At 44.6% G+C, this 20,261-nt stretch overlaps 1 protein-coding gene across 50 annotated transcripts in view; it reads right to left on the bottom strand.

Moving 5' to 3' along the window:
* Positions 1-1,150: 1,150 nt before the first annotated feature.
* NFIA (nuclear factor I A) overlaps positions 1,151-20,261 on the bottom strand; it is a 352,139-nt gene continuing 333,028 nt past the window's right edge. For all 50 annotated transcript variants that reach the window (XM_083846021.1, XM_083846019.1, XM_083846041.1 and 47 more), the window contains one exon: positions 1,151-8,211. In XM_083846021.1, the coding sequence (XP_083702147.1) occupies positions 8,194-8,211 (18 nt within the window). In that variant the 3' untranslated portion in view covers positions 1,151-8,193. The remainder of the gene's footprint in view (positions 8,212-20,261) is intronic.

Here is a 20,261-nt window from a genome sequence, read left to right as displayed (position 1 = left end):
AAGGCCAGGCCCCATGGGTGGCTGCTCCCCTACAGCTTTTGCCCTGCGTGGGGCAGGATCCGGCCGACCCCCTGGAGCCCCTCCTGGTTCCCTCTGAGCACCGCCAGCGTTCGGGCTCTCTCCTGCAGCGCCGGGACGAGCTTTCTTCCCAAACGCTGGTGCCGTGTCTGGAGCAGTGACCAGGCACAGAGCTGCCACTGGCCAGATGAGGCCAGAGGCATGGTGAGGGGTGTGGAGGGGGCACCAGAGGACGGTGGCATTAGATCTGTGCACGGCCCAAACCTCCCATCCTGGCCACGAAGCCCGAAATGAAACAGGTGTGGGGGGGGTGGTCAGAAAAGAAATACCCGCGCTTTGTGAGCTTCGGGCACCTAGTTAGTGGGAAACACTGATTTTCCCCAAAAGAAGAAGGAAGAGCTGTTTCACAGCTGGTGCTGCCCGGGGAAGGGGTGTGCACCCAAGGCTCCCCACCTCCTGTCCCTGCAGGGCCACCAGCACAGCTGCCCCAGCCTTGTGCCAGCGTTTATGTAGAAAGCAGGCAGAACTGCTTAAATGCAAAAAATTGCCTTCTGCAAATCTTAACTTCTGCGTGTTTCTTTCGGGAAAAAGGCATCACGTGAGGAAAAACCTCAAAGTGCAGTGAAGAAAGCTGCGCTTTCTGCCCCGCACCCCAGAAGCCCCGCAGGGAGGTGCAGGACAGCACGGCCCGGGCTGGCTGCGAGGTCTCCATCATCAGCGGCTGAAACGCAGCCGGCACCGCGGCGCTTGGCCAACGTGGTGGCGTTTTTAGCGCTTAGCTCCCTTTAAAGATACATCGTGGCATTTGCAGAATTAATTAATCTCGGTTAATTTTTACTCAAAGTGCTTCGTGTCTTGACTGTGAGCGATTTAACCTGCAGAGGTTCGCTGGGATGCAGCTGGTTACCACGGCAGGAGCGATTTTGTGTGCAGGGGACACCGACAGCACAGCTGATGCGCCGGCTGCGGTTCGATTTAACCAAATTCCTGCAGTTTGGGGACCCCGGAGCAGCGAGGTGGGCGGGCTGGTGCCGGCCCCGTGTGTCGTACCCGGAGCACTCGGCCTCGCAGCGAGTCCCGCAGTGCCGCGAGCGCGCAGATACCCTGTGCAAGTAAATAACAACACGGCCCGTTAGCATTAGCAATTTTTTATTTTCCTTTTTTGTTGCATAGGAAATGCAGTACTTGCTTCCAGTAATTGTATTGTAATGTGAGAAGGTGGTAGCACTAATGGTTGAATACAAGAGTTAAACTAATCCACACCAGCTCAAAAAACCTGCGGAGACTTAGTTGAATAAGAATGGATGCCCACAGTGATTCTCAACCAATTACAATTTTTTTCACAGAACACAGTAAAACTAAAATGGTAACTATGAGAGTCAATACAAGTATACTAGAGGCACGAGGGGCCTGACTCATAAAAAAATGAACACGACATGGTATTAACACGGGTGTCAAGTGAATTTGCAGCAGATCTTTCACGCGGCCAGTGGAAATTTTAGTGCCCCGGATTTAAAAGCGACACCGAGGGACTTGGCTGGACCAGTCTCGGAAAGCGGGCCAGGGCTAGGTCAAAGTTCAACTGCGCGGAGAAACCGCTGAGCCATCCAAAGCGGGGCTTTCTCCTTGATTGTGTTTCCAAAGCAAGGAATTTTGCAGCCCTTTCCCCCGAGGGATGCCCGCAGCGAGAGCAAGCAGCGGCCAAGGCAGAGATGCCAAGCCGGGGGATCTCTTCCTACCATGCTCCGTCTAGAAACTCTTCTTTTTTTTTCCCTCATATTAATTTGTGGATGTAGATAAAAGGGGGGGGGATTTCACTGAACACAATTGTTTTTGTTCATGCTCGAGCATAGAAGATTAACTAAGTGGAAAATAGTCTTCCCTAAAAAAAAGCGTACAAAGTACAAAAGTTCACATTGTATACAGGTGTTCTCCTTTACGAAGGTTTTCTCTAGAGCTCAGAGGTAGCAATCTAGCGCGTTTTTCTGGTACAGACAGAATCTCTTTTGTAATTGAGCAGCGTGTACCTCAACAAAACCTCGCAAGGGCCGGAGCGCGGCTCGGGGTCGTCCCCGTCCGCTGCCTCCCCCTTTTCTCTCGCACGCCTGTGCGTTTGAGGTGTCGGAGCATGGGCCTGCGCTTCCTCCCCTCCTGCCTCCGCGGCCCCGCGGCCCATCGATTTTTGTTCTCGTTTGGAGTTAGGGGAGGTGGGGAGGGGAAGGGGAGGGTGAGGAAAGCGAGCAGGCGCGCGTGCTGGGGAAAGAAGGACCGGCCAGAGCGTGTCCTCGGACAGAAAGCGATCCGAAATTTGGATGAGAAAAGCCCACCAGAGTCCCGTGTTAATAGCAAATGAGCTTTTATGAATCGGGCCCAAAGTTTGTACAGAGTTTGTCTGAAGAAAAATATTGCAACTGTGCATGAAACTAAACAACCACATGAGGTTTTTTTTTTCTTTTTTTCTTTTTTTTTTTTTTTTTAAGGGTTTTTCTTCTATATGAGGAAGTCTGGTGTGAAGAAGGGTCAAGCATGGGTACCTGGTTAACCGCTGCCCATTAAGAAATCTCTTGCAAGACGAGCTCAATCTCGTTTATGGGTTTAAAGGACTGTCCCTTAAAATTTGAACTTTATGGTATGTTCTTCAGAGCAAGCTCTTTGAATTCTTAGGGTAGCTTTTTGAGACAAAAATCTTACCAGGCACGGATTTCTGGTCTCAAACACCATGTCCTGCCCTCTGGAAAAAAAAAAAAAAAAAAAAAAGGAAAAAAAAAGGAAAAAAAAAAGAAAAAAAAGAAAAAAAACCCAAAACACAAGTAATACTGAATTTAAGTAAATGTATACCTCCAAAATACTGAAAACACCCCAAATCAAGAAAAGACAGAATTTGCGTTCTCAGTGAAATATCTTTAAACCTATCTGACAAGAACCAAGTCAGAAAAAAAGACTAACATAACTTTGAGTAATATTCATACAGCTACTAAGCATTATGGAATAGCATGCATTAATATTGTACGGTTATTTTACATCACCTATATCAGAAGGTTCTGACAGACAGCGAAGGCTACCGGTGTAGAAAAATCTTACTTCAGAAGAGCAATATAATACAGATTTCACAGGCACTACATTTTAATATATCAGGTATTATGCTGGTTTTCTTATAACTCTTTCTGTCCTAAAGCTGGCATTATAACAATGACCAAAAAGGCAAGGATTGAAGTAAACGGAAAGTAGATACCAAAGTTGATATATTCTTTTCTTTTTTTTTTTTTTTCAGATAGATTAGTGCATAGTTTTCATGCAGATAAACACTGCTATGCATTTACATTGTTGGAAAGCAGAGTGAATTGAGCCCAAGTTGTCACATTTTTGTAAATCATTTTGCCAGCCTGTAATAGCACCATGTAATGGATTTGCATTAAACATTAAATTGATTTCAGAATTGGTGACACAGTATTCACTACAGTTAAGTGCTATGGAATAGCTTCAATGTTACCTGCTATATATCAAAGCAATTTTCATCCCACTGCTTTTTTATTGGAAAAAATAAAAGGAAAATGTACTCGATACTAATTAGACTATTGCGCAGCCTTGGACTTGATGATGGCATAGCTGGGTTTACTGTCAAACAGTAATACATGCATTGACTTCAAGACAAAATTGGCATTGTAAGCTTGATTTAATGAAAATCCTGCCTAGCAGGCAGTGTTAACTTCACAAGACCTGCCTCCAACAGACCTCATGAGGTTTATTTTGTTATTTATTTATTGTTTAGGTGCCATTGAAGCTCTCCTTACATTGTCATGCCGGTTATGGTTTTAATTTTGTTCGATGGAGGCCTTCTACCAAAAAAAAAAAAAAAAGATATTTCCAGAGACACAATGCAAAGTACAATATTAACTGACATTCTTAAAAAAAATTCACCACAAGGAAAAAAAAACTGTTTTAGGCTATGTATCTGGGTTTTTTGTATTTTTGTACAGTAAATATTTTATAACACTGTTACTACAAAGCTGCAAATATACGGAACAAAGAGGAATAGAGAAAGAAAAAAAAAATGTTAGAGGGATTTTGCATATTCCTGTGGGCTGACTGAATACTGTGGAGTTGAGAAAACTTTGTGTTTCTGTTCCCCTTCGGCCTTAAGGGGGAGGGGGAAAAAACAGCAGAGACAAAGTGTACCATGGCTGCCTAACTTTAAGCCCGAAAGTTTTTATTATAAAGGAAGAGGAATAAATAATGGCATTGCTGGGGTGTGCGGCATGATAAAAGCAAGTGCCCTAGTTCAAAAAGAGGAAAAAGAAAGGAATTAACTGGCAAAGTCAGTTCGCGCTAAGCACTTTTCTAGGCCTTTCAATTTGGATGGGTGGGTGGGTGACTGCAGGTCAGAGAATTTGTGCGTCTGACAACTTCTGGAGAGAAGGAGACGGGGAGGGGAGAAAAAAGTCGTTCGCGTGACGAAAAAAATAACTGCTAGAGCAACCTGGAGGGAAGAGGGCCCGAAACCTGCTGCTGAGCCAGGGCCGGGGCGCGGGCACGGCGCTGCCCTGCCAGGCCTCTGCTCCTCGGCCTGCTGCCGCGGCGGCTGCGTGACAGCAAGGTGAACAAAAAACTGGATTTAGTGTGTAATGCTTTACAACCCCTGTTGGTTAACACCCTCGACCGCCTACCTAATGTTTTAAAGCCTTTAAAACATTTTTTTTTTCTCGCAATTCTGCTCAGAATTCCCTAACTTTAGCGTCATCAAACTTAATATGACAAAATACCTTCAAAAATACAGCATACCTGTAATGTCCATTTACAATGGTTCTTCAGTAGCCTATACTTCTCAAGCATAGGAATATGCTATACCATTGAGAGAAGAAAAATAACTGTATTTAAATACATACAAAAAGGAAACAGGAAAGTTTTTAACTTAAATCCAGTTCCCAAAGGAAAAAAAAAAAAAAAAAAAGCAATTCTATGAACGCTGCCTTTATAACGAACAATCAGAAATTCCACTAAGCTAATTTGACAGAAATTTTTCCTCATTTAAACAACATTACAAAAGTCCTGCATTATAAAATAGGGTAGAATAAATCAGTGTAATCAATAAAACTATACAACATACAAATTACATATCTTCTGAGTGGGCAGTTTAATTCTCTCTCTTTGCAGCCATGACTACAACATGCTCACTAAAAACAACTAACTGCCCAAACTATTGCTTAGTTTGTTTTGTTTAAAAAAGGGTGCAATTTTATTGTATATACAACCAATTTACTGGTAATACCTTGTCTCATAGCAAGGTTCTGACAAAATGTTTGTCTAGGCTTTTTTCCCTTCACTGTGAAGCACTGAAAGCTGCTATTTTTTTTAGTGCACATATGTCTTAATAAAGTAATGCCCAGCTAAGTGCTATAGGGAAGGCAAAGGATGCTGGCTAGAGGATGTGATACCATATACTAACAATCACACAATACAATAGAGCAAAATGACTACTCAACCACTTATCAGACACATATGAAAATCCAAAACATTTTATTTTTTCCTTAAATAGAGAATAACCAGTAAACAATTTTCAGAACTTGGAAGTTTAAAAACGTGCATATAAAAATGGGCATTATATACTTTTATTGAATGTGGATTGATTGCAGTCTGCTAATAAAAATGGGTGTGGGATCTGAAGAAAAAGGAAGTTTTTTTTTTTTTTTAAGGCTTGCTTGTGAAAGGAACAGTTGTAAAACAAAAATTGCTTGAAGCAGGGTTCAGCTTAGTGCTTCACAGTTTGACTGCTTCTCTAAGAAGAGCCCTTCCTGCATGTGCATTCAAAATCACAAAAGTACAAAGACAAACACCTAAAACACACTGCGTCAAGTGCAGCACCAACTTTGGTCAAATAAAAAAAAATTAAAAGAAAAATTAATAATTGCTAAGCTTTTCTACATGATATAAGCAGGTATTGCATATTTTCATATATCTGGGAAAAAAACAAAACAAAAGGAAGACTCCAAATAAAATGTAAAATGCAGCAACATCCAAAAATACTGATAATCTAGCATCTACAGATCTCAGAATAGCACTGCCACTGACCATACAGGACAATAAACACTACTCCTATCTGCGGAACAACTAACATCCTATTTAATTCTAGATGTTGAAACTGACAATGGCTGACATAAAAGTCACATTTACAAAAAGTGTCTCCAAATGCTTGACTAGGGAAAAACCCCTTTCAATATAGGAACATGTGCAACAATTCCACAAATAATCGCTATCCAGGGCAAGGCACATTGATATGGAATTTTTTTTTTGTTTCGTGCAAATTAAGAAAACAAAACAAAACATTGTTTCAGGGAAAAGATGAGGAGCAAAGTGTCTTCCCAAGAATTTCAGTTACTTGATTGTATAGGACAGTAGTAGAAACCCTTCTGAAGGGTCGAACAAACATAGTTTAAAGGCAAGTGCCTGGAATAGGGATTACAATATTGTGTCTTAATGCACTCTACTTTACCCTACATTAACTATATAAAAATTAGTTACTAACACTAGAACATGCAGAGACTTTCTCTGATTAGCTGGACTTGCCAACCAGAACGTATATATATGTATAGTATAGGAAACCTTCTTAAAGTTGCATGTGAAGCAAAGGGGTGCTCCGCTGTCTGATAGAAAAAATCACTTGCACTCTTTTTTTTTTTCTTTTTTTTTCCTTTTTTTTGTACATAAGATACAGGACGTTTGGGGTCCAAACTTTTTTTTTTTCTTTTTTTCTTCTTCAGCAAGTGCCCTTGCTTTGAACTGGCATAAGTTGTAATATCAGCATTTGTTTCTGTATTGTTTTCTTCGCAGTCCAGAAAATGTACCAGTTCAGGGACACAAAGGTGTTTTAATTTCTGGACCGTTCTATATTATTCCCAAGGTGTTTGAGAACTGATAAACCCTATATTGCCGGAAACACGTAAAATTTGTCAGAATTGGCATAATCCATTATAGTGACTTTTAGCTTATAAAATTAACAGATATTATGATTTAATTTTAGTTATGTGCTTTGATAACAGAAAATGATTAATTAGCATTTAATGTAGTTAACATATTGTGGTAAAAGCACCATTAGATTTGTTTTTTTTTTTTTTTAATTTTCCTTCAGTTTTAAAGGGATACAAGTTCAACAATAAAAAACATAAAAAGCAAAAATAGCTCCCCTTTTTCTTGCAAGGCTGTTTTTTACCCCAATAATTTAGAGTCCTGGGGTGGAAGGACTTGGAAAACAAAAATAGAATTTTCAACAATCTCTATCTTACAAAGATATTTAGCTATCCAATGAAATTGCACTTTACTCAATTCAAAATTCGATTGTTTTGATTGATTCCTGTCAGTTTCTGTCAAAACAGACCAACTTCCCCATTTCTGCGTGAATTTTTGTGTAATTGTTGAAAATTGTTGAAAAATGTTTTTTTTAATGTAAGTGCAGCATTTCAAACTTTTTTTTCTTTTTTTTCTTTTTTTTTTTTTTAGTGAATAGTAGTAGTTCGATGTTTTAAATCGCTCTGCAATCGAGTGGAAAAAAATTGTTGACAATGCTCTTATGGTTCATGTTACGTATCTAAGTGCCGACTGTAAAAAAAAAAAAAAAAGAACAACAAAAAAAACCTGCATTTTTTTTCCGATATGTTACAGAAAAACATGCTCTATGTCTGTCCGGTAAGTTATATATTGCAGAATTCAGCTACTACAAAAGTTATAGTTTAAGTGTGTTTCATGATTTCTCAAGAAGTCTCACACCTGTATGGGAAAAAATCGATGAGGATACTGTAAAACAGTTAGGCTCCATATGGAAAGTGTGTTACAACAGCGAGTTGGTAAGCAGCAGCAGAGGCTAGTTCTACTCAGTGTCACCTAACGCTTACACTACCAATGAAACACTTCAAAAGTTATGAAGCCCAACCATTTCCAGCACCATAGGAGAAATTACAACAGTCCTAAAGTTGTCTAAAAAAAAAAAAAAAATCTCGAAAAAGTTACGGCCTTTGCCATTCAACCATAACGTTTGCCATTTCCATGTACGAGTTTGCTGTCGGTGTCTGCTCGCCTCCCCTTCCGCCGATGTGAAGTCGCTGCGCTGCGTTGCTGCTGCTTCGTGTTACAGAGGTGGGAAGGGGTCAGGTGGTCTGTCCGGTGGGTGGTGGGAAGCGGAGACTTTTATCCCAGGTACCAGGACTGCAAAAGAGAAGAGGAGACTTCGTCAGCCCGGCCGCTCGCTTTCGCTGCCGCGGGAAGGGCTCCGAGCGCCGCGGCGATCCTCAGCCGCCAAGAGGGGGGCTAATTGAGGCTGTGACGAATCGACCTAATTACAAAGCTTAATTAAAAATACTGTACAAATCAATATATTTTTTTTTCAGCGACAGTCGCTGGACATAGCTACAGACGAACACGGGGGTCATGTCATGTTACAAGTTATCAATCTTTTTAATAGATTATGGCTTGAAGATCCCTCTAGCTCACTTTTGTCTAATCCCCTGAAAAGGCGATACACATTCGCGTCTCGGTGCCATTTATCACCCTGCAGTCGGGGTTTTCTTGGGTATTTAGGCATGTGCCAGCATAAGCATCTGTTGCTTTATACTGCCCTGCTTCAACTGTCTCACTGGAACAGATGCACAGAAATTCAACAACAGGGCTGTTTTCTTAGGAGAAAGTGGATCGCTAGAGAAAAGCGAGGATAAAGCAAATCTGGGGGAAAGTGGATCAGCGAAAACGTCCCGTATCTCTGGGCATACTTGTGTTTCAAAACAAAATGCAAACCTCAACTAATAGCTTTTCTTTGGGGAAAAAAAAATCTTTTTTTTTTTTTTTCCTTTCCAAAGAGAGGAAATTGCCTGGGATTTTAGCTCTGCGGAGCACACAACAATACCGTCCTTAACCCAAAGGCGCAGATGCCGGGGCACAGAAAGCAGTTCCACTCCCTGGCAGGACAACACGTGGGGCTGAGAGGCTGGGACAGTGCCGGGGAGACCCCGACGGGCCGTGCCAACCCGAACCCCAGATGAATGAGGGCAGTGTAAGGCCCGGGGACCACGCGCAGGGGCAGCGACACGTCGCGGTGGGAGCACGCCAACGAGCAGCAGCGATTTAGCCCGAAGTAAAAGAAAACGAGCAGAAAGGCCCAGGTATTAGAGAGCTGCTGCTGACACCCCGTGTTTTTAGTCTGGGCCCTGTAATGTATGAGGTGCATACGTGTGCAGGTATAAACTGACGACAAGTTTTACCAACTTTTTCCTCTATTCCTTTTCAGCGTCTGACTTGATTGATAGTACAATCAACCCAGGGAGGATTTATGAACATTTACAGAAAACTCTGAGGCAAGTTTTGTGTGGGACTTCAAGATTATGTGGTCTTGCCATGGAGGTAGGAACCAGTAAAATAAATAGCACGATCGCAGGAGTTGTCCCGCTTCCAATACACCTCATTAACGAACTCTTCCTTCGCTCACCCTTCTGAATACAAACACGCCATTCCCATATCGGCTCCATCTATTGCCTACAGATTTTCTATTTAGACTTAAGCGGGCTGTAATTAAGCGAAATAGCTCTCATATGTAAAGTTCATAAACAGAGAGGAGTTCCTGCAGGATTCGCGAGGCGGTGCCAAGTCCCGGCCCCCTGGTTTTGCGGGGGAGCGGAGCGGGGGCCGCGGGCCCTCCCGGGCCTGGCAGGAGCGTCTCCAGCAGCCTTCGGCCAGGCCTGCAGCCGTGGCAAGGCCGCAGCGGGGAGCAAAGGGGTTAAAAATTCAGCGCCGATCATTTCAAATCTATATCGCAGATGTCCAATTGGCTCCCGTCACCGCCGGCCCGGCCACATGGCTCGGCAGCCGGGTGACGGTGGCGGGAGCTGCCCTGGCCTCGCAAGGCCCCTCTGACTTCGCAGCAGATTGCTCAAAAAAAAGATAGTAGAGAGGAGGACGGGAAGGGAGCTGCCGCGCTGCGGAGGCCGGCTGCTCCCCACCGGCTCCGGGTGGGACGAAGGCTGCCTTCCCGCTGCCGGCCCCCGCCTCGGGGATGCCCTGGGCCCGTCCGTCCATCTGTCCGTCCGCCCGTCCGTCCATCCGTCCATCCGCCCCGTCCGTCCCGCGCGGCCGCGCTCCCCCACGGCCCGGCGCTCCTTCACGCGTCTTGCTATTCAGCCTGCGCCTCGCAGACAAGGTTACCCCAGAGCGGCTCTGTAATCCTTCACTGAAATAGGCTTTATTGATTGCTCTGGTCTATTGTTCCCTTTTCAAGTCCCCCAAGTTCAAGTTCATCCCGGTGTTACATCATGTCTCGTTGCTACGAGCAACCAGACAGCCCCAGACGTGACTGTCATTAGCAAGAGCCGCGCTGCGCCCTCCCACCGCCCGCCAGCCGCTCTGACGTAGCAGCCCGCTGCAAACACATTGAAGTATTTATTCTGCCTAATTTATGACCTACACAGCGAGAGAGACCCCCACTCCAAAAACCAACACTGTTGTGTATTTAATTAATCTGTCTTTCTCTGGCACTTGGGAAAGTTAGACAAAGGTCTAATTATTGTGTTTCGCTCCCCACACTTTTCTTTTTGGGGTGACTATTTGCATGGGAAAAGAAGCGGCGAGGCTCCGCGCGAGTCCCCTCCCTCCAAAACACCTTTTTTTTCTCCCCTGCCCTATTGACATTTCATGAAATACTTTAGCTGCTTAAGGGAATTAGAAAAAAAAATCTGATGTGAATGTAACTCCTTCTGAGTTGGTATTCAGTAACACAAATCAACTCATGACATGTTTAAATTTAAATGCTAACCACACACTCTGAGAGTTACTTTAAAGGTTAGTTTTTAATCAATAGAAGTTGCTGACTCTGGAGTTTTTCGCTGCGCAGTGCAGCTCTGGGGCCTTTGTCTAGCGTTAGGCTTTCAAACTTTTTTTTTCTTGAGATGATTTTAGCAATGATTTGCAGACACAGAGTGCTATTGTGCTCTTGACTAGCAACATGTCAATAAAGGAGTAGAGTTACCATGCACCAGGGTGTCAATATGACTCCTGCAGACACTGCTCAGCCTTAATACCGATGCAAAACTTAATTAACCCTTACGGGATCAAACCGAACTGCACGGATATTTTTTAAACTCCCGTGCAGGGGCTCCGGACTGACTTTACTGAAAAGCTGCTTTTAAAGGAGCCAAACTCCAAGTACCTCGCAAACAGCTGCACCGCGCGCTGGCTGTTCCTGCAGCCCGGCTTTGATGAAATGTTTTATAGGCTGAGGCAGCAGAACAGCAAGACAGAGAGTGCATTTACTCATCAGATCCCACCAGCACTGCTCTCAGGATACCGTTTTAATTTAGAGCGTCTTACAGCTGAAATGCACACACAGAATGATCCTCCTTTTCTACTAATCATTCTAATATTAAGATCTCATATCCCCCTCAAGCCTCCTATACATGTCTAAGTCTTCCCGGATTATGTCTGAAGAACTCCATTGTCCTTCTGAAGCACCTGTGAAACTTTCCTGCGAGGGGAGAGGAGACCTCAGCGCCTCAAATGAACACGTCCGGGAAGCATATTAAGTGTCGGGAGCTCTGATAGTTGTGATCTGCCGAGTGTTTTGCACGGTTAGGGGGCTCGGGGCAGGGGGGGGAGAAGCCCAGGTCTGTACCTTGGGACTGCTGACTTATTTTTTGCTCTCTTTCAGGGTGCTGCACAACATGGTGCGAGCGGGGCTTTCCCGTCGAACCCCCTCATGCGTTTTATCCCTTCACGTCCTGTAATCTATCCAACTACACCCAGCCGGAGAACAGCGTATTGCCTTTCTTAATTTAAAATCTCCATTTAAATCATGTGCACTATCACAATACAGTCAGGACGATATGATCTCCTCGCGTTTTCATAAAAGAGCTTGTATTTTATTTCCTTTCTATTTACTTTGCAGTACTATTCTACCAGCGAGTTTAGAGCTAAATGAATCCACTGGAGCTAAAGGTCCTACTCAGTGCAATTACTGCCGCACCGCTGTCAGAGCCACCACAGGTCTGTATTGTCCTGCGGAGCATCCTGCTGTCCTTCCCTGGCGCTCAAGGTGAAACATCAGAAAGAATTCTGCAGTCCGGCACGAGATCTTCGCTTCCCTTTCTCCAGTCAAATGAAGAAGTAATCTCATCAGGTCGAAAAGTGCTGACTAAGGATTTAATAAAGTGCCTGCAGATGTGTGTCATCTCTAAGGTATTCAACTCATGTAATGCAAAACAGTTCCACACCGAATGTGCTTATAAAATTCCATTTAACCATTGCAGAGCTCTATTTTACTGTTCTCGGAGGAGTATTATCACACTTTTTTTTTTTCTAATTTACAGCACCATGAAAGTTGAAACTCTATACTGCCAGTATCTGAGAATCCTCACAGTAGTAAGGTTTTATGAACCATAAACAATATCTACTTGACTGAATCCTAAACAGGAAGTCTGAAATGGCAATTATGTGTCTTTGATAGCGGGAGTCTATTTATTTCTTATGCTGTTCTGAAGATAGCACAGACACACAAAAATCCTTCAGCAACTTCTGACAATCGGGTCCTTTGTATTGGAAGAACAGCGAGGAAGCGCTCCGCGATTCAGGATATTTAAAAGGAGAAAAGCTGAAAGTGCCTCATTGACTTCGGTAGCAGTTTCTGCCTGCGTCAGGAACGCAGAAACTGGCCCATTGTTTATAAAAACCTTCTTAAAACAGCCTTCCTGTGCGACATGTTTTACCCCCGGCTCCCAAGCCTAGCCATGAACACGGCTCATGCGTTTTCAAACAGAAAGACAATCAAACGAAAACTTGTTAAATTTACTTCTACCTGCACATCCCCTGCGTTAACAATGAGGCCTTTCAGTTCGCGCAAAAAGTGAAGGTTGTAAAGCAGCCCTATCTGTTTTTCAAATTAAGAAGTTAAACAAAAGTCCTCAAGGGCAAAGTTTAACGCTGCGGAAGGAGGTTGTTAATGTGGAATCCAGAACTGGGTGTGACAGTTGGCTTATTTCTCCGGGCGATGTGGGTTATTTAAGGACATTCACACATTTGAAACTCTGACATACTCCACACACAGGAGATTTTTCTTCACCTCATCCACTTAGGGCTAAGACCTGCTCCGCTCCGGCCATTTTCTTTACGATTTAGCCTGGTTCGGCCGGGTTGGTGCGCGGTGCCGGCAGAGCGCCGGCAGCTGTCGGGACTTCAAACACGTCTGCCGCTGCGCCACGGCCGTTGCTGCCCCTGGCACGGCTGCAGCAAGTTATCACTGCTCCGTCCTAGGCGGGGAAATCCACCTTTGATAAGAGCCTGAATTAAAAAAAACAACAACCTTGCAGCTTTAGAGCTTGCCGGCAAAGAGGCTGTTTGAGCAGCAGAGCTGAACCTGAACCACGACCGCCGGGCACCTGCAAGGATTCATCACGGCGCATCAGTTCATTTATTTTGTTTGGGGATGACATTTCGGTCATTGCAAGAACTTCAAGGCAATCAGAAACATTAACCCTGGGATGGCGCATCGGGGTAACGAGCCCTTCTAGTTTTAAAGATAAAGTGAGAATGTAAACAGCTAGGTAGCAAGCTGGTCCGTTAGACATCGCCTTGTGAAAGGTGCCGGCAAGGCTCTTCCCTATGGCAGGTCATTTGAAAGTAAGAGGCCAGAACCTGGGCTTTGATATGGTTTCAAAAAGGCTGCCAGGGTGAGTGAAGTTTGTGGTAATTTGGCTTCTGGTGCAATTGGAGCGAGGGCTCCTGCCCTTAGAGCAACCACATCCACTTCACCCGTGCCTGCACTCGTCCCACTTTTCTATTGGTTTCTCCAGAGTTTCTCCAGGCATGAAATTTGATCCTACTGTGTAAACCGAAAGGTGAATATTGAAGACAAGGTCACCTTTGTGCCTATGCAAGTTATTTTCTTAGAGCTGGGATTAATTATTTAGTAATTATATTTTCCAAAATGGAATACCAAAAGGGACATAAGTAGCATGTTGGTCATCCCCAAAGGGACATAAAACAGTGAGTGAATCTTCTGGTTGTCCAAAATCCAAACCCAGGAGAGTCACACGCCCCACTACGAGCATATTTATACTGTCTCGAGGAAGATAAAACCTGTCCCGGGAGGGACACTAGTCTCCAGGCGATGTGTACAGTAGCTCTGCATCCAATAGCTTTTGCGAGAATGCCAATTGTGGCAAACTGCATTAAATTATGTGCAATAATTCTGTAATATGGACTTCTGCCTGCTGACTATTAAAAATGTATAGTAGTCCAAACCACTTCTCTCCTGGGACCAACAAGCTCACTTCAGGCAAGATTTCTGCTCGGGTTCAAACCTCAAGTTGGGAATAGCTCGTGTTTTTAACTAAGTCACCCCAAACCCTCCCAAACCTATGAAAACATACTCATACAGTAACTCCTGCTGTTGTTCCAGACATCTGAATGTTCCAGTAAAGTGTCCCAGCTGGCCCCAGATGTTTCTCAAGTATAAAGCAATGCTCTGAGTGCTGGACCCCCTGCCGCCCGAACCTGAAGCTCAGCGGATTAAAGATTGACTGCGCTATGACATATTCACATTTAGTCTGAATATAATACAGCAAAGACTTATCAATGGCAAATGTTTGAAATGTAATCCAGCAAGCAGAGTAGGCTGGCACTTTGAATATGATGTATAAATAATGTATGGGAACTTAAGATCTAAATTAGATCTACAGGAAGAAAACTTTTCCTTTTCTCTGACTCTAAAAGAAAGTTCTCTCACAGTGAGGTCATTTTTATGTCGCTCTTTCGGTTTACAATTGTGCTTTTGGACAGAGAATCTTCATTTTACTTTGGAAACAATTTGTGAGTTAAAGTTTTGCCCCCGCTTTTCTAAACAGTTAAGTGAACAAGTTTGTTTATTAGTAAATTGACTTTGAAATCTTCAAAATAACTGCTAAACTTCGTCATACTCTGAAAGCTCACTGCAGTAATGCTAAACCGTAACCCTCGCTGTTAAAAAAAAAAAAGATAGTTGAGTGAAAGAGCGAGGAAAAAAAAAAAGAAGGGGAGAAAGAGAGAGAAACAATCCCATTTCGGTTTTTTGTTAGAGGACGGCATACTACATAGATCAGAGACTTTTCAAAAAATAAAAACCCCCACTGTACACAAAGCACAGGAAAATGTGAGGAAAAAAGGAAAAACCTAAAAGCAGCTTAGAATGTGTTAACTCTGCCATTCTGTCAGCTTAAAGAGTATTTTATGCTTGATCAACAGCTCTCTTTTATTATGCTTTTCTTTCATTCATTCAAGACATCAAAGACCAGAACCACCAGTGTACCTGATCTACCAGAAGAACTTGTAAGGGTGTTCTAAAGAAACGGGGGTATTGGGAGCCAGACACCCCTGCGGACAAGGCAGTTCAAAGAGAATATTTCAACAATGATTACATTTTGTAAATCTTTGTACGAAAGACAGCTTATTTCCTGCTTTTTCATGAAAAATAGATTCTATCCATTAAAGTGAGCCCACAGTATGAAAGTTACTTGAGATCTGAGGTACAGCAAGCGGATTAAGTGGATGGTGAGATGAAATCTTTGAGAGAGACGATGGCTTTCTGTGATATTTGTCGCTGCCATAAGGTTTTCTGACTGGGATAGAAACTTTTTTTATTTTATTTGGAGTCTCGCTGGTGGCAGCGAAGACGTTTGCAAAAGCAAAATAAACCAAAATGAAACAGAAAGGAAAATCCTAACAAATAAAGGAACTAAGAAAACAAATGGCTGCAAAACCCTTTTGACATGTTTAAAAGAAAAAAAAATATATATTTGCCCTACTCCAAAAATCGCAGGCTAGCCATTTAAATCCCACAGATGACTCCAAAGTGCAGCACACAGAATCAAGCCAGCTGTTTACTTTGCAAAGCCCGTGGTGGTTTCTGCATTGATAAACTATATAACCTCACACACACAGAAGGGATTTTAGCTATGCCAGACCTCATTGCTCTGTCCTGGTCTCTTTATGCGCTGTCACAGAATAAAAATGATCCTAACACAAACCCTGAAATAATATCTTGCTCCAGAAAGGACATCTTTGTAGATATTTCCTGAGTAACTGCCAAAAAGAATTTTTTTTTTTTTTCACCCATTCATCCTTTCAAAGTTTTGCTACAGACACAGCCAAAATTGTTTGGGAATCACCAGAAATGACCCAAATATGTCCCACCGGCCAAAAGCAGCTGGGGGGAAGGTGCCCCCGTGCCCAGCGGCCGTGCCAGCTGCGGGCAGAGCCTGGTGGTGGCCGCACCGTCCCCACCTCACCTGGGGCTGCTGGCGGGGCCGTGAGCTGCTCCTCGCCTCCCCGGTCTTGTGCAAGGGGAAGAGGAAATATCAGTACACGTTTTATCGAAGGAGCAAAAAAAGGCCTTAAAAGCTGCTCTGTGGTTTGCATTTGCTATTGCGATTTAAAAGTAAATACGCTGCAAAGGGGTTTTAATTTCTGCACTCCTTCTGCCTCACTTTTGAGACCGCCCTGTATTTTATCCTCTAGAAGCACGGTTAAATTTACTCAGAAGTGCCAACAGTTCAACAGTTAAATCTCACTTATTTCTTTCCCTCCGTGAAATAAAGTGCACATCCGGATTGAGATCCGCTTATAACTTCACGCAAGGGGCTCCCACCAGAGCCCTCGGCGCAGGCTGGGATGGCAAACGTGCCGCGCTGCCACTTTCCACCCTTCTGCGAGGAGAAACGAGCCGCTCGGGAGCCTCAGGGAGCCCGTTCCCCAACACCCTCGCCCGCCGTTCCCCCGTCCCCAAACTGTGGTGGCCGGGGCCCCCTCCTCGGCCGGCGCCTCCGGACGCGGCACAAAGCCTGGAGCCCCCAGCCCCGCAGCTCCCGGCCCCTCACGGCCGCCCGCTGCCGGGCCCCGCTCCGGCAGCGCGTTCGCAAGTTCAAGTTCAGGTTTAAGCGAAATAAAACGCTCCTCGGGAGTCTATAGCCAGCCCTCATTTACATGTGATCCCTCTGAACTTCGCCTGCGCCAGCGCGCCCTGTTTCCAGGGCCCGCCGAAGGAATGTTTTACAGTTAGAGCCCGCAGTGCTTTCTCAGGCATTTTAGACCCAGAGGCCCAAGTTTCAAGCTGCAGCATTAAAAGTTTCCACAGAGCTACTGCAGAGAGAGGGAGGAAGGAGGGGGGCAGGGAAATGAGGAGAACAATATCGTCTTAATTGTCTCTATATAGCTCCACAGTTAAAGTATTACTTTTTAAAGGGACATAATTTATTCTAGCGGCACGGTGTTATAACAACCAGTACATACTTTCACCGCGGCGTAACCCGCTCCATTCTTCATTGTGCTCTCTGGTTTTGTTGCTTTTGCAGAACTCCTTGTTACCGAGTCCCCCATACTGTACTTACAGTTTTATTCAATTTAAGCCAGTTCCTGCAGTCCTCAGGCAAGCGAAACTCTCCCGAAGCCTCAGGAGTTTTGCCTGCATCAGGACTGCAAAAATAATCTCCCCACAACCACCATTTCCCCCGAAAATTTCTTTACTTTTATTGCTTTAGACAATCAGGGAAAGTCATCCAAAAAAAATCAACCCCCGGCCTGGGCCTCCCAAGCTCCATTTGCAGCGAGACAGCCTGAGCGCGCGCACGCACACACACAGACACACAGACACAGACACGCAGACACACGGACACAGACACACGGACACAGACACACAGACACATGGACACAGACACACGGACACAGACACGCAGACACACGGACACAGACACACGGACACAGACACACAGACACACGGACACAGACACACGGACACAGACACACAGACACACTGCCCCCGGCCCCTGCCTGCTGCAGGGAGCTGCCTGCATGGGCTGGCCCAGGGGACAGGGCTGAGCTGCAGCGAAAGCTCCGCTCTTGGGATAGTTTTGGGGCACAAAGGGGAGTTTTGAGCTGTTTTTCTGGCTTGCCCTGAGAGTCCTATTAGAGCAAGAGGAAAGTGCGGGGAGGGGAACTAATAACCTGAACTGGAAGGGAGAGAGAGAGTGCTCCGCACCAGGCTCCGAAATCCTCCCAAAAGGCTTTGGTGCCTGGTCTCTGCCCGGCACCGAATGTCTATGGGTGAAGCAGACAAATGAGCAGTCACGCCGCGCCGCCGGGAAGGCAAAGGCAGCACGAGCGAGCCGATAAAGGCAGGGCAGGAACGGGGGGGACACCAGGGCAAGGGGCAGCGGGGCAGGAGGGACGGGGCTGTGCGGACTGACAGACGGACAGCCTGGGAGCTGGGGACAAGGGGGTCGAGGCGACAGGGTGTTGTCTGAGGTAGGCAGAGGAAGGCTGAATTGGAGAGACCTCAGGAAGGGAAGAGGGACCAGGATTTCTGCAGTCCTAGGTGTACTAGGCAAGGAGACCCAAACCATCCGCAAATTAACATGGCCAGGAATAGGGGCATGAGGGAAAGTCTGGAGTTTTTGCCACATTGACCTTAAAATTAGACACCGAGCTGGAGGAATAACGAATCAATTCAGCAGTGAACCCCCCCCCCCCCCTTCCCAAATCTCCCCTTAAAAAAAAGAAAACTGAGAGGGCATTGAGCCGAACAACAACAACAAAAAGCCTCCTGAATGCGAGAACTTTTGATGTCTGCATTTCTCCTGATGCTTTGTACCTCGCTAAACTGAACAAACCGCTCCGAGGAAAGTTCAAGGCCGTGCACAATCCTCGGGCCCGGGTGCGCAGCGGCGGCGGCGATGCCGGGGCTTCTCACGTTACACGGCGGTGACCCGGTGGCCAGGGACAGGACGTGGTAGCCCAGCAGCCCCGTCCAGCTCCATGTGAGCCGGCGGGGTGGGGACGACACAGGATCTGGGTGACCGGGGCTCGGAAAGGACGCAGATAACTCCGTTATCTGCCTCCAACCGAGGGGGGGATGTATGAGACGTGGCTGGCGAAAGGGAGTTGGGTCTCGGCCTAGCGGGGAATGATTTTCACACATACTGCGAGATGCCAGTGAAAGTCCTGGTGGAGTGTAAAGTCATTAAGTGAGATGAAATTAAACAATTTAGTTATTTCTGCTTCATCATATTTGTGCAGTATGGCGGGCAGAATGGATTGCTACTAATGATCAAATTTAGTAATACTAATTAAACTATCTCAATTTAATTAATACTAACAGAGAAAACAGACAAAATTACTAATGTAAACCTTGAACTTAAAATCAAAAGGTGGCTCTTTGCTTTTATGAGTCACTGAATATGGGGCTTTTCTCTGAAAATAGACTGTGTAGAAGTGGCTCTTTGTACTCAGTAAGTAAGCTGCTCCATTGTGCTGAGAACCGCAGCTCTCCCCCCATATATTTTTTTAGATGTTACTACTTTTACTCCTCATATTCCTGAAAAGCCTCCAGCCACTGCAGGAGGACCTGAGCTCTGTTTTGACTCACACAACATCATCCGAAGTGATAAAGCAGCTACAGTTCCTGGGACGGATTCTGCCCTCGTCACTGCTGTTACCAGCACAAAGAGTTTATCAAGTGCCTGTGGAGCCTCCCCTCTTACCGGGAACGAACCGGGCAAAATGTAACCTGTCGTGTACTTTCAGCTGATGAGACCAATAAATTGGGGAAATACCCAAACTAAACCCATCTCTACATCAAGGAATATTGCTTTGGAATCACTGAGAGATACTACCCTGCAGCCACAAAATGAAAATTTTAGAGATACACGGTTACCACAGTGCAAGCCTTCCCCCTATAAAGTGATTGTGAATTTTAACCCTTATCTCATTTAAAAATTGAAAAAAACTAGATTTACTCTATTGTGCATAGCTATAAGCAAAATATAAATACAATCAAACAAAAAGATTATTGTATTTCTAAAACAAACTCTTGCCAATAGCAAATCTTCCATCTCCTGCTCTCATCAACTTCAATGAATGTACAGTCAGGTCCAATACCATAGATTTACAGATGTGATCTTTAACCCAAAAGACTACAAGAAACTACTTTTTTTTTGTTTGTTTTTGTTTAAAAAAAAAGGAAAGAGAGCCAAACAATAAATGTTATGTGTAAAAATGTTCTTGAAAGATCTCAAAACTCATTGTTTAGCACATGCAAGGATGAACAGAGAACAAATCCCACATGCAAACTTGGTATCTTTTTTTTTTTTTTTTAGGAAGATACCTTCTCTATTGCCACACTTAAAAAGATAAAGTTATAGCAAATGCACAAAAGGGTATCTAAAGTTGTATAAAGCTGCTCCAAGCAGTGC

The sequence above is a fragment of the Anser anser genome (assembly GCF_964211835.1).
Source record: "Anser anser genome assembly, chromosome: 8".
NCBI classification, from domain to species: domain Eukaryota; kingdom Metazoa; phylum Chordata; class Aves; order Anseriformes; family Anatidae; genus Anser; species Anser anser.
This window is presented reverse-complemented; position numbering and strand designations above follow the sequence as displayed.